The 14,908-nt window shown below is 47.4% G+C and overlaps 1 protein-coding gene across 1 annotated transcript in view; it reads right to left on the bottom strand.

Annotated features, from left to right (window-relative positions):
* BRF1 (BRF1 RNA polymerase III transcription initiation factor subunit) overlaps positions 1-14,898 on the bottom strand; it is an 86,195-nt gene extending 71,297 nt beyond the window's left edge. The window contains exons 1-2 of the mRNA XM_004376761.2: positions 14,704-14,898; positions 5,660-5,740 (exon numbers count right to left, since the gene is read on the bottom strand). Coding sequence (XP_004376818.1) covers positions 5,660-5,740; positions 14,704-14,887 — 265 coding nt within the window. The 5' untranslated portion in view covers positions 14,888-14,898. The remainder of the gene's footprint in view (positions 1-5,659; positions 5,741-14,703) is intronic.
* Between the last annotated feature and the right edge of the window lie 10 nt (positions 14,899-14,908).

Raw genomic sequence — 14,908 nt, forward strand, 5'->3', positions numbered from 1 at the left:
TCTTCCTCTTTTTTGCTGACCCTCTACTTTACCAAGCATGATGTCCTTCTCCAGGGACTGGTCCCTCCTGATAACATGTCCAAAGTATGTGAGACAAAGGCTCACCATCCTCGCTTCTAAGGAGCAATTGGCTTCTTCCAAGACAGATTGTTCGTTCTTCTGGCAGTCTGTGGTATACTCAATATTCTTTGACAACACCATAATTCAAAGGCATCAATTCTTCTTTGGTCTTCCTTATTCATTGTCCAGCTTTCACAAGCATATAGTCCTTAAAGGGACATCTTTACTTTTTTTAACACTTTAAAGAGGTCTTTTGCAGCAGATTTGCCCAATGTAATGTATCCTCAGATTTCCTGACTGCTGCTTCCGTGGGCATTGATTGTGGATCCAAGTAAAAGAAAATCCTTTACAACTTTAATGTTTTCTCCGTTTATCATGACGTTGCTTTATTGGTCCAGTTGCGAGGATTTTTGTTTTCTTTATGTTGAGGTGTGATACATACTGAAGACTGTAGTCTTTGATCTTCATCCATAAATGCTTCAAGTCCCCTTCATTTTCAGCAAGCAAGGTTGTGAGATCTGCGTAACACAGGTTGTTAAGAGTCTTCCTCCAATCCTGATGCTCTGTTCTTCATATAGTCCAGCTTGTCAGATTATTTGCTCAGCATACAGACCGAATAGGTATGGTGAAAGGATACAACCCTGACGCACACCTTTATGGACTTTACACCACGCAGTGTCCCCTAGTTCTGTTTGAAAGACTGTCTCTTAGTCTAAGTACAGGTTTCTCATGAGCACAATTAAGTGTTCCGGAATTCCCATTCTTCACAGTGTTAGTGTAAAAATGGCTTGGGGGTGATGTCTGACCTCCTCCAACTTCACAAGGGGGAGGAAAATCAAGATCAACAGCCCAAGGCTGATTCCTATGAGGTGAAGGTCATATACACCTCCTCTCTCCGCCATCTTTACCAATTCTGACACCAACCATCCCTCCCGCAGCACTGTCTACTAGGTTCAATAATTCATTGCCAACAGCCACACAGAACTTGCAGACCATACTCACAATTATGGGATTTATTAGGGAAGTAACAGTTAGAATTCAGGCTCAGGAACACTCAGGACACAGTTCTTCCATGAGGACTGCCTTTCCCCAGCTGTGCTCACAGGCATACCTCTTCCTGGCCTTCGGCCTCTGCCCAAACGCACTTAGCTTTCTCTCCCTAAGGGCCAGGAAGCCCACAGCACCATCTCCTGCAGCCAGGTCTCTCCTGTCACCGCTTCTCACTATCTTCAGGATTACAGCTTGTTCTCCCTCCTTCTTAGTCTCCTCCTTCCAGGAGCTTCTCAGCACAGGGATCCCAGGTCCAAAGGATGCGCCCTCGGCTCCTAGCTGTTCTTCCTTAGTGGTGGTAAGATCCTCCTCTCTGCTTTGAAATTGGCTCTCTTTTCAGGTAAAACTGACCAATCCCCTTGGTGGGCCACAATTACCCTACTGCCCAATCACCTGGGTGGGAGTTCCAAGACCATTGCTAGAAAGCCCACACAAAAAGTGATCAATTGCACAGCAGTTAGCCATAATTTGTTATGATCCACACAGTCAGATTCCTTTGCATAGTCAATAAAACACAGGTAAACATCTTTCTGGTATTCTCTGCTTTCAGCCATGATCCACCTGACATCAGCAAAGATATCCCGTACTTTGTTTCCCACCCTTTCCTGAATCTGGCTTGGATTTCTGGCAGCTCCCTGTCAATAATACTGCTGCAACTGATTTTGAATGAACTTCAGCAAAATTTTACTTGTGTGTGATATTAATGATATTGTTTGATAATTTCCACATTCTGTTGGATCACCTTTCTTTGGAATGGGTATAAATATGGATTTCTTCCAGTTGGTTGGCAAGGTAGATGTCTTCTAAATTTCTTGGCATAGATGAGTGAGCACTTCCAGCGCTGCACCCGTTTGTTGAAACATCTTAATGGGTATTCCGTCAATTCCTGGAGCCTTGTTGTTTACCAATGCCTTCAGTGCAGCTTGGACCTCTTCCTTCAGTACCATTGGTTCTTGATCATATGTGATCTCCTGAAATGGTTGAACGTCGACCTTTTCTTTTTGGTACAGTGACTCTGTGTTCCCTCCATCTTCTTTGGTGTTTCCTGTGTCGTTTGATACTTTACCAACACCAAAACCAAACCAAACCCATTGCCATCAAGTCAATTTCAAACCATAGCAACCCTATAGGACAGAGTAGAACTGCCTTATAGGGTTTCCAAGGAGTGGCTGGTGGATTTGAACTGCCGACCTTTTGGTTAGCAGCCAAGCTCTTAACCACTGCACCACCAAGGCTCCGTTTTGCCCACAGAATCTTTCAATATTGCAACTTGAGGCTTGAATTTTTTTCAGTTCTTTCACCTTGACAAATGCCAAGCATGTTCTTCCCTTTTGGTTTTCTATCTCCAGGTCTTTGCATGTCATTATAATACTTTACTTTGTCTTCTCGAGTTGCCTTTGAAATCTTCTGTTCAGCTCTTTTGCTTCATCATTTCTTTCATCTGCTTTAGCTAATCTACATTCAAGAGCAAATTTCAGAGTCTTCTGACATCCATTTTGGTCTTTTCTTTCTTTCCTGTCTTTTTAATGACCCCTTGCTTTCTTCGTGTATGATGTCCTTGTACAACTTGTCTGGTCTTTGGTCATTAGGGTTCAACGTATCAAATCTATTCTTGAGATGGTCTGTAAATTCAAGTGGGATATACTCAAGGTTGTACTTTGGCTCTCATGGACTTGTTCTAATTTTCTTCAGCTTCAACCTGAACTTGCATACCAGCAATTGATGGTCTATTCAACAGTCATTTTCTGGTCTTGTTCTGACTGATGATATTGAGCTTTTCCGTCATCTCACAGAGACCGTATAATTCCTAACTCATTCTATGAGTCTAGTATTAACCTGATACTAAAACCAGACATAAACATTACAAGAAAGAATACGACAAACCAATATCTCTTATGAATACAGACATTAAAAAATGCTCAACAAAATTCTAGGAAGGTGAATATAGCAATATATAAAAAGGATTATACATCATAACTAAATTTGGTTTCATTCAATTAATGTAACACATAGTATCAACAGAATAAGTAACAAAAACCACATGATCATCTCTATAGATGCACAAAAGGTATTTGACAAAATTGAACATGATAAAAATACTCAACAAACTGGAAAGAGAAGGGAGCATACTCAACATGATAAAGGGCATCTATAAAAAACTCACAGCTGACATCATACTTAATGGTGAAAGACTGAACTTTTCCCTAAGATCAGGAACAAGACAACGATGACCACTCTCCCCACTTCTATTCCTCATTGTACTGGAGAGGTTCTAGCCAGGGCAATTACACAGGAAAATAAAATAAAAGGTGTATAGAAACGAGTTAATCTAAGTCTTGACTGCTATCCTTAGAAAGACCTGATTACGCAGCTGACCTTTGGCTGGCACCTGGGAACCTGGGTTTCCTCCATTCCCAGAACTGGTAGGAGTGGCACACTGTGCCTAAACTGTTTGTATAAAAACAGTGGTTTTAAAACGTGGTTTATGCGGAGCACCTGCTTTCTGGGAGTCAGGAATTTGTATGCGCCAGGTAGAAGTCGCCTACGTGACTAGCCCCTAATAAAAGCCCTAGGCGCTGTGTCTCTAATGAGCTTCCCTGGTTGCCAACATTTCACGTGTTGTCACAACTTGTTGCTGGGGGAGGTAAGCATGTCCTGTGTGACTCCACTGGGAGAGGACCCTTAGAAGCTCGTGCCTGGTTCCTCTGGACTTCGCTCCACACACCTTTTCCCTTTGCTAATCTTGCTCTGTATCCTTTCATTGTAGTAAATCGTTAGCTTTGAAAATGACTGTATGCTGAGTCCTGAGTCCTCCTAGTGAATCATTAATCTTAGGGGTGGTCTTGGGGCCTCTGGAAACAACAGGAATCCAGGGTGGAAATGAAAGTAAAACTATATCTATGTAGATGAAACAATCTTGTCTACAGAAAATCCTAAAGAATCCACTAAAAAACTATTATGACTAATAAATGAGTTCAGCAATGTTGCAGGATTTAAAATCAATAAAAAAAGGCAATTGTATTTCTATACACTAGCAGTGAACAATCAGAAAAGGAAATTAAGAAAACAATTCCATTTACAAAAGCATCAAAAATATATATATATATGAAAAGTTATACTCTGATGTTCTGTAAACCTGCACCTAAAGTACAATTTTTAAAAAAAATTTAAATAAAAAAAAAATTCCAAGAAATTTTCTCAACAGAAACAAAAGTTATCCTCTGAAAACTACAAAATATTGTTAAAAGAAATTAAAGAAGACCTAAATAAATGGAAAGACGTTCCATGTTCATGGATCTGAAGACTTAACATTGTTAAGATGACAATTCTTCCCAAACTGATCTACCGATTTGATGCAATTCCTATCAAAATCTCAGCTGACTTCTTTGCAAAAACTGACCAGCTGATCCAAAAATTCATATGGAAATTCAAGGGACTAGAACAGTCAAAATAATCTTGAAAAAGAAGAACAGGGTTAGAGGATTCATACTTCTTGGTTCCAAAACTGACTACAAAAGCTTCAGTAATCAAGACAGAGAGAACTGGCATAAGGACAGACATATAGATCAATGGACTAGAACCGAGAATCTAGAAATAAACCTTCACACTTATGGTCAATTATTTTTAAAAAAGATGACAACACAATTAGATGGAGAAAGAGGAGTCTTTTCAACAAATAGTGCTCGGATAACTGGATATCCACATGGAAAAGCATGAAATTGGGCCCCTACCTCACACCATATACAAAAATAAACTTCAAGTGGATCAAAGACTTAAATGTAAGAGATAAGATTATAAAATGCTCAGAAAAAAACACGTATAAATCTTTATCACCTTGGATTCAGCAGAAGTTTCTTAGATATGACAACAAAAGCATAAGAACAAAAGAAAAAGTAGATAAACTAGACACTATTAAAAACTTTTGTACGTCAAAAGGCACCGTCAGGAAAGTAAAAAGGCAACCTACAGCAGAGGAGAGAACTTGTGCAAACAATGTATCTCGTAAGGGACTTGCATCTAAAATATATAAAACTCTCACAACTCAAGAAGAAGACAAATAACCCTAATTAAAAACGGGCAAAGGATTTGAACAGACATTTCTCCAATTTGTTGTGGACCAATACTTTTATAAAATACAATTAAAATGTCGCTGCAATGTCAAATAGATATAAATTTGTTCTTTCTGTACCTATCTTGACCCAGACCTGTAACAAACAGTTGGGTGCACAGTAGGGGTCCAGAGACCTCACTATGAGTAACCCCGGTAGACAGAGTCTTTGAGGTGCACCCAAGAGGGCACCTGATGACCTGAGGGAGGAGACTCAAGGAACATGTCCTCATAGAAGTGTGGCCTGAGCCGAAGCTTGGAGGGTGACGAGGATTTGGCCAGGCAATGGGGCTGCGAGTGAAGCGGGGCAGTCCACCAAAGAGGGCAGGTGTGCTGGGGTGGGGCTGAGCTCAGAAAAGGGAGGCTTTTATCCTTCATCCCCCATCACCAACTCCAGCTCCCAGAAACCACCCATGGTCCTCAGCATCTCGAGAGAAGTACCGTTCTGCAGGGTCTGTGCTCTTGACTCCTTCCCCAGATTCACATGGAAGCCGCTGCCCAGGGTCGGGGTTTTGCCAGCCCCTGGAAACACAAAAGGCTCGTTAGGCAAAGCCTACAGAGAAGATCAGCAGCCCCAGCCCCTTCACTGTAGCCAGTGTTTATGGAATGAGAGTAGAATAGGCATCAGCACTCGTACTGGGATGAACCAGAAAGTCAAGCCCCCTCTCCCTCTCTCACATGGACCCAGGGAACATCCACGGGAGGAAGTTCCTCTCCCCATGCCCAGCCACTGGGGTTGTGGCTTTGACCTGGAGCCAGCGGCAGCAGACCACGCCTGCTGGCATTTCCTAGTCCTGCTCCCAGAGCCCTCTAAACCCAGAGCAGCTGCCATCACACGGCTCAGGGCTACAGTACATTCTACTTCCAGCTGCAGCTCAGGTGTGCCCATCCCAAGGCCCTGTCCACGTCCTCAGCCAGGATCCACCAGCCCTGCGCAGGAGTTACACCTGCACTGTGAACCTCTGCTTATCCGTCTGTCTTCCCGCTTGCTGACTATGGGCTCCAGGAGTCTGTTCTGTGTGGCCGTGCCATAGCCACTGCAGCTAGCCAGACCATGGGAGGCACTCAGCCCCTCTATCCACAGTTGCATCACTGCAGAGAGAGGCAGCCCGGGGAGGCCCCAGGGTGCCACAGCACACCCCAACTGGACCTGCTGGGCACCTAGTTTGGAACTCCCATCACATTAACACCAACCCAAGGAAGTGCCACTGCACTCTGCTCTGCAGGTTTCAAGGGCTGGGACTTCTGCTCTAAACCAAACCCAAAAACCCGTTGCCGTCAAGTCGATTCTGACTTCTAGCAACCCTACAGGACAGAGCAGAACTGCCCTATAGGGTTTCCAAGGCTGTAAATCTTTGCAGAAACAGATCGTCACATCTTTCTCCCAGAGTGACTGGTGGGTTCGAACTGCTGGTTAGCAGCCAAGCACTTAACCACTGTAACAAAAAGGACACTCCTGTTCCTCGCTGGGCCCACCCAGCTCAGAGGAGGGGCGCAAAACAGATTCTTTTACTCACCAACACCGATAGGGATGTGATTCCAATAGGCAAGTCTGGAAAGCAGGCATAGATAGGATAGAAGCCACTACAAATCTCAGTATCTAAAAGGAGGGCTGAGTGTGAAAGAAGAAAGCTTATGGTAAAAAAAGAAGCATTGCCTACGGTCAAAAGCTGCAGACTTATGAAATCCTCGCCATTGGCTATCTGTTCTAACGAGGAGTTAGAAGAAAGCAAGCTGGAACTAACACATGGATCGTGCGGCTGCAGACACTTGGTCCACGACTTTGGGTCCACATCGACCACTTGCTCCAGGCAGCCAGGCCAAGGCCACCCCCTTGTGGACGGCAGGGACAGAGCACCTACACAAAAGGGACTGAAGGACTGACCCAGCAACGCCAGGGGCAGGTGTTGCCAGCCCTGTGCCTGTGCAGTGCAGACACAACCATCAATACCAACACCCCAAAGACCAGAAAGGTGGGTCCAAGCCACGGGCGGGCACACTGCTCTGGGAGAGACCCGCCACACAGCACCGTCCTCCACTCGCAGATCCTGCTATCAAGGAGACACGATTTCAACCACCCTGGATTGATTCTAAGGAGCCCTGGTGGCACAGTGGTTAAGCGCTCGGCTGCTAACCGAAAGGTCAGCAGTTTGAGCATACCAGCCGCTCCGCGGGGAAAAGCTGTGGCAGTCTGCTCCTGTAAAGATTACAGCCTTGGAAACCCTATGGGGCAGTTCTACTTTGCCCTGCAGGGTCACTAGGGGTCGAAATCAACTCGACAGCAATGGGTTTTGGTTTTAGATTGATTCTACTCTTACTTAAGTAGGGGTTCTCGTTGCTCTCATGCAATTCCCTTTACAGGACACATGTGCACGAGGCACAGCTGGCAGGGTCGGGGGGAGAGTTAGGCCGCAGCTCTTCTCCCAGGACCACAGCATGTCCACAAAGGCTGGACACACGGCCACACATGCCCAGGGTCCCAGGAGCGCCAGGACACATGCTTGCTGGAGGGGTCACTGAAAATCAGTGTGCCACACGCAAGCAGCAAGCTCTGTTGTAGAACACTGAACGAACTGCAGAAAGCCTGGAAGCAGCCTGCACCCCCATCCAGGAGCCCAGCCACGGGGAGCACGTTTGGTGACAGCCATGGCCGCAGCAGTGGCCCCTCACGCCAGTGCCTCCCCCCAGAGCCCCGCCAACGCTCCCAGAGGGAGGCACCTTCTGCCGGGGCTAAGGGGGCTCTGAGGGCTTACGAGCCTGGAACCTCCCACTCCAGGCTGGAGCCGGGTGGGTGGGGCTTCCCACCACTGCGGGGCATCTCGCTCCCAGGCTGGGAGCACAAGCTTCTCTCATCCTGTCATCAATGGACCCCCCGGGGATGGGGCTCACACATCACAAAGGGCGCCAGAAGCACCGCACCACAGAGCCATGGAAACATGGACACTCACGGCCACCTGGACTTACCAGACAGAGTTTTGCGGCGATGAAAAGTTTTGATTAGGGAAACTGTAGGAAATGCCCCCGCCCCCCGGGAGTCATGGTGCCGAGCGGGTGGGGTGGGTTTCTCCCAGTACGGTGGGGGAGGCCCGAGAGAGGAACCACGGTGCTTGGACAGAGGCTGTCAGTCACCCTGGTTGTCACGTCCCGGTGACCGCAGCAGCAGCTGGGAGGGATGGGCAGGAGTCCCACACCGTCCCACAAAGGGAGACTTGAGGGGGGGCTGCTGTCACTGAGACCTTCTGTGCGGATCCCTGCCCAGGACACTGTCATGAAGAGCTGACCCTGATGCCCTGCTGGGGGCCCTGCTTTCCTGCAGTCTCTGAGCCTCTCAGGATGTGCCCGCACCCTCGGGGCCCCAGGAGCCCCTCTTTAGAGCCCCACCCAGGGCCTGCCTCTATAGTTCTGCCTCCAGCGTTGCCGGCCAGCCATGCCATCCCCTTGCTCTAGCCAATCTCTGGGCCCAGAACACATTCCCCTTACCCACTCCCACCCTACACACCCCAGAGGAAAGACTTGGTCCTGGCACCCCCCCCCATGCACCACCCCCACCCGTCAGTGAGGTGACCTGTCTGTGTATCAGCCCAGGATGCTGGCGCTCCTACGCCCAGCTTGCTGCACTCAGGGGGCTGTGGACATCTTTCCAGGGACCCACGAGGACTGAGCCTCTTGCCCTGGGCTGGTGCACAGTCGAGGCTGCAGGCCATCCGGGGTCCAGAGTCCCCAGACACTCAGGTATCTGACAGTAAATGGCTGTACTACCTGTGGAGGCTTCGTTCTTGGGGGGGAGCTGAGACAAGACAGCGGCTGTGAAGCCGAGAAAACAGCAACTCAAAGCAGCAGCTCCGTTTTCAGGACAGAGTTCTGCTCAGGGATGAGCTGGACTAGAGGGCCAGGGCTGCAGGGCTGGGAACGCAGCCAAGGGTTTCTGAAAACTCGCTCTTGGACCAGGAGCCCCTGGTGGCACAAACAGTTAAGCGTTGACTACTAGCCAAAAAGTTGGCAGTTCGAACCCACCCAGAGGTGCCTCGGGAGACAGGCCTGGTGGTCTGCTTCCAAAAGCTCACAGCCTTGAAAACCCGATGGACAATTTTACTCTGCACACGTGGGGTCGCTACAAGTCGGAGTCGACCCGAAAGCAACTGGAGACTCTTGTGCTAGGGAAACAGAGAAGTAACCAAAACTTAGGGGGATGATCAGTGCTGTGATGGGGGAAGGAAGGATGCAGGGGGGTCCCTGGGAGCAGCCAGGGGACGCAGGGGCTACCCTAAGAGCAGTGACATCCCACCCTCCACCCCACTGTGCCCAGATGCCACCTGTGCTGCCCCCGGGGCTCCAAATCCACAACCTGGCAGTGCTTCCCAGCAGGCCCACTGGCTGCCACGGCTGCCTCCCCCGTTTCCCCCCAGAATGAGCCCGCAAGGACAGGACCTTGAAATCATGCCACCAGCAGCCCAGCATCGAGTGTGTGCTCACAGTGCACTGGGACTCCCCAGAGGATCCTCTCCACCTCCCCAACGGCCCCGCTCCATCTGGGAGGAAGCATGACCCTCACCTCTATGCCCAGGCCACCTGCCCTCCCACCCAGGCCTCTCTGGGTGTCCATCCCTCCACATGTCGGTTTCCCCATCTGCAAAGTGGGGGTCACAGGATGACATGACGTCACAGGTGCACCTCACACGGAGCTTTCCCACAGAGAAAACCCAGTCACAGCCACGACAACTACCTGTCTGTCGTGGTTGTTGGCATTACCCCAACAGGCATCAGGCAAAATCCTGGATGACCTTGAGGGGGCCTCCCCACAGCCACACTGGGGGTTCATCCTTGGGCAGCCACCGTGAAGGACACACACACACCACGCATAAGAGACAAAGATGAATAAGAGACAATGAGACAGGAGGCAGGAGGGAATCAACGAAACCCAGAGCAGGTCTTTGAAAAGATGGATAAACTGATACACCTCCAGCAAGAGAGACAAAGAAAACAAGACACAAGTTACTAATATCTGAAAGGAAAAGGGGCTATCACTACAGACCCTGCAGACATTAAAAGGAGACTAGGGGAACACTAGGAACAACTCTACACACATAAATTCAACAACTGACAACAAATGGACCAATTCCTCAAAACCTACAAACTACGAAAACTCACCCTGGATGAAACATAATCTAAAACGTAACTGTAACCTGAAACTATTAAAGGTATTGAATCCATAGTTTAAAACTTTCTGAACAAGAAATCTCCAGGCCCAGATGGCTACACTGGTGAATTCCACCAAACATTTAAGGAAGAAATAACACCAATTCTAAACACTACAGCAGAAAATAGAAGAGGAAGGAACATTTCCCGAGTCATTCTATGAGGCCAGCATTACTTGATATCAAAACCAGACAAAGACAAGAAAGGGAAGCCAGAGACCAGTAACCCACATGAACATAAACAGAAAAATCCTCAACAGAATATTAGCAAATCTAATGCAGCAACTTATACAGCACAACATGACCAAGTGGGTTTATCTCAGTAACGCAGAGCAGGTTCGGCATTCGAAAATCAGCCGTAGTAACAAACCAAAGAAAAAATGTGTGATCATATCAACTGACACAGAAAAAGCACTTAACAAAACCCAACATCCATTCATGATAAGAACTCTTACTGGAAGGTAGGAGCAGAATACTTTCCCCCTAAGACTGGGAACAAGGCAAGAGTGTCTGCACTAAGACAAGAAAAAGAAGTAAAAGGAACAAATAAGACAGTCCCTATTCACAGACAACATGACTGTCTACACAGAAAATCCCAAAGGAGCTATTAAAAACAAAACAACCTCCCAAAACTAATAAGTAAGTTTAGCAAAGTCACAGGAAATAAGAACAGCACACAGAAATTAACCTGTTTCTACATACTAGCAACGAACAATTGAAAACTGAAATTTTTAAAAAGTATCATTCACAATAGCTCCTAATAAATGTTAGGATAAACCTAAAATAACGTATGGGAGCTGTATACCAGAAACGACCAGACACTGACAAAAGACCTTGGAGAAAGCCGAAACGAACAGAGGCATACTGTGTTCATGGACTGGAAGACCCAACATATGAAAAATGCCCATTCTCCCCACATTTATCAACAGATTTAACGTAATTCCAATCAAAATCCCAGCAGGCTCCCAGTGGTCACCTATTAGCCATAAGACAGAGTGGCTCATAAAATAAATAATGTCACCTGTGAGTATTGTGCTCCTCTAAACAATCATCTAAATGAGACGTAACGGTCAACATTTACCCTAGACCAAAGATGAGAAGGTAAGGGGGCACAAGGAAGCTAGATTAACAGAAACAGAACAACCAGAATGGAAATGATGAGAATGCTGATACATTGCGAAAAGTGTAACCAACATCACTGAATACTATGCATAGAAATTGTTCAATGAAACCTAATTTGCTATGTACATTTTCTCCAAAAACACAATAAAGTGTTAAAAAAATCCCAGTGGGATTTTTTGGAGATACACACAAACTTATTCTAAAATTTAAATGGGAAGGAAAAGGAACTACGATAGCTAAAATAATTTTGAAAAGGAAGAGCAAAGTTGGAGAACTTCTAGTTTTCCACTCCAAGACTTACTACGAATCTACAGAAAACAAGACATGTAATACTGACAAAAGAATTGGCATTGAGCAATGCAACAGCACAGAGAGAGCCCAGACGTAAAGCCATGCAAATATGGCCCGCTGATTATTACCAAAGGAACAAAGGCAATTCGCTGGGAAAGAATTACTCTTTCCCACTAACGATGATGGAACAACTGGACGTCCACACAGAGCACTTACCCTCTGACGCGCATGGGGTCCCCGCGCGTGGGCATCAACTTGACAGCAGCTAACAACAACACACGACGAAAAGGAACTCAGCCGACACCCCACGTCTTACACAACATCAACTCACAACGGATCACAGATCTAAGAAGTACAACTTAAAGCTGTAAAACTTTCAGAAGCAAATCTCCGTGATTTGGGGGTTAGGCAAAGATTTCTTAGACAGGACACTGTAAGTACTATTCATAAAAGAAAAAAATGATAAACCGGACTGCAGGAAAATTAAATTAAAAGCTTCTGCTCTGCAAAAGACAATTAAGATTTGCAAACCACATATCCAACAAAAGACTTGTAACTAGAATATATGAAAAACCTTCAAAACTCACCCTTAAGAAAACAAAAAAACTCAATTAAAACATGGACAAAAGACTTGAACAGACATGGTGGAGGTGGTCGTTGTCACCCGCCATCAAGGGAACAAAAGCTGCCCAGTCCTACGCCATCCCCACAATTGGCTGTGGATCACACCATTGTGATCCATAGGATTTTCAGTAGCGGGTTTTTGAAAGTAGATGGCCAGGCTTTTTTTCCCAGTCCGTCTTAGTCTGGAAGCTACACTCTGGAAACCTGTTCAGCATCACAGCAACACGCAATCCTCCACTGAATTCCGTGCAGGCAAGAATTCTACCAGTGAACCACACCACTGCCTCATCCAAAAGGATTAAGGGATGAGGAATAAGCATGAAAAGATGGTCAACATCACTCCCCACTAGGGAAACGCAAACGAAAGTCATGAAGAGATACCACTACACACCTACTGCTGTTGTGAGCTGCTGCCCAGTCGGCCCGACTCATGACCACCCCGTGTGTTAGAAAGCAGAACTGCACCACAGGGTTTTAATCTTTACAGAAGCATATTACCAGGCCTTTTTTTCCGTGACACTGCTGGGTGGGTTAGAACCACCAACCTTTCGGTTAGCAACCAATGGCAAACCACTTGCACCACCCAGCCTCCTCTACACATTAACCCGTTGCCGTCGAGTCGATTCCGACTCATAGCGACCCTGTAGGACAGAGAAGAACTGCCCCATAGGGCTTCCAAGGAGCAGCTGGTGGATTTGAACTGCTGACCTTCTCGTTAGCAGCCATAGCTCTTAAACACTGCACCACCAGGGATCCCCTCTACACATTAGAATGGCTAAAATACATACTGACAATACCAAGTGCTGTTGAAAATGTAGTGCAACTGGTGAGAATGCAAAACGCCACAACCACTCGGAAAGAGTCTGATGGTTTCTTATAAAGCTAAACACACACCTACCATATATCCAGCAATCGCACTCCTGGGTAGCTACCCTAGACAAATGAAAATTCATATTCACACAAAAAGCTGTACATGTTTATAGGAGCTCTATTCATAATCACCCCAAACTGGCAACAATCCAAAATGTCCTTCAACAAACTGTGGGCCATCCATACCATGGAATAAACAAACAGTTGCTGTGGAGTTGATTCCAACTCCTGGCGACCCCATGTGTGTCAGAGTAGAACTGTGCTCCATAGGGTTTTCAGTGGCTGATTTTTTAGAAGCAGATCACCAGGCCTTTCTTCCGAGGCACCTCTGGGTGGACTAGAACCTCCAACCTTTCAGTTAGCAGCCGAGTGCATTAACCATTCGCATCACCCCAGGATTCTCATACCAGGGAATGTTACTACTCAGATAAAAAAAGGATCAACTGCTGACACACACAACCTGGGTGAATCTCAAAGACATTAGGCTTAGTGAAAGAGACCAATCCCACAAGGTTACATGCTGATCCCACTTAAAGGCAAACCTATAGGGATGGAGAATAGATCAGGGATAGGGGTTGGTGAAGCAAGTGACAATAAAGAGACAGCAGGAGTTGGCTTGGGGGTGATGGGACTTTTTCTTTATCCTCACTGTGGTGGTTACCAGAATCTATAAATGTGTTAAAATTCACAGAACTCTACACGAAAATAAAGTCGATTTTACTGTATATCAATTAAAAAAAAAAAAAAAAAAGATGGGTCCATTCTCACTGTGTCCCAGGCCACAGTTTTCTCCTCTTCCTGTAAATTCGATTTTTAAAATCAAAGTTAAACATACACATGGTTTAAAGAGCCCAACGGGTCTACGATTCTATAAGGCTCATCACCTAAAGCAGCAGTCCCTCCCACCCCAGCGCCCTTCAATTTCGCTGGCCCAGAAGCACTCACTTCCAACTCCTGATGCTTCTGGCATTTGCCTAATTTTCTCCCAGCCACTCGCCCATCGCACTACCTGGGCGCCTATCAGTTGGCTCATCCCGACCTGGCCCCCACCTCCCGGTTCCTGTGACTGTCACATCCTCACAGCAGCGCGCGCTTCCCTTGTTTGCACAACTTCTCCTGCGTTGTTACTGGCTAGTTTGGTGCCCTCCTCCGGTGCTCCGGCCTCGGCCCTCCCCTGCGGCTCTGCCCCGGGCCCCTACCCGGCAGCCCGGCCCACCGCTGCCCCTCCAGCCACCCCCGTCTCCCCTCGTGGCGCCAGGTGCCCCGCAGAGAACAATACCCTGCACACGTCCGCGGGTGTCGGGGCTTCTATCGCGCGCGCGGGCCGGATTCCGGGTTCCGCGGGGTCCCGGCGACCGTCCGCCCGCCCGACCCGGGACGCACCGTCCAGAGACACGAACTGGCCCACAGCCGAGGAGCCTCCGCCGCTGTTCTCTACGAACTGCACCTCGGACACGATGATGTTGTCCTCGAGCACCGAGCCGCAGCCAGTGCACACGGCATCGCCGCGCGCCGCGTCGAACTCGATGTCGGTGCCGCCGCACCCGCGGCACACGCGGCCCGTCATGCCGGCGGCACCGGGCGCCCG

This window comes from Trichechus manatus, unplaced genomic scaffold (assembly GCF_000243295.1).
Source record: "Trichechus manatus latirostris isolate Lorelei unplaced genomic scaffold, TriManLat1.0 scaffold00045, whole genome shotgun sequence".
NCBI lineage: Eukaryota > Metazoa > Chordata > Mammalia > Sirenia > Trichechidae > Trichechus > Trichechus manatus.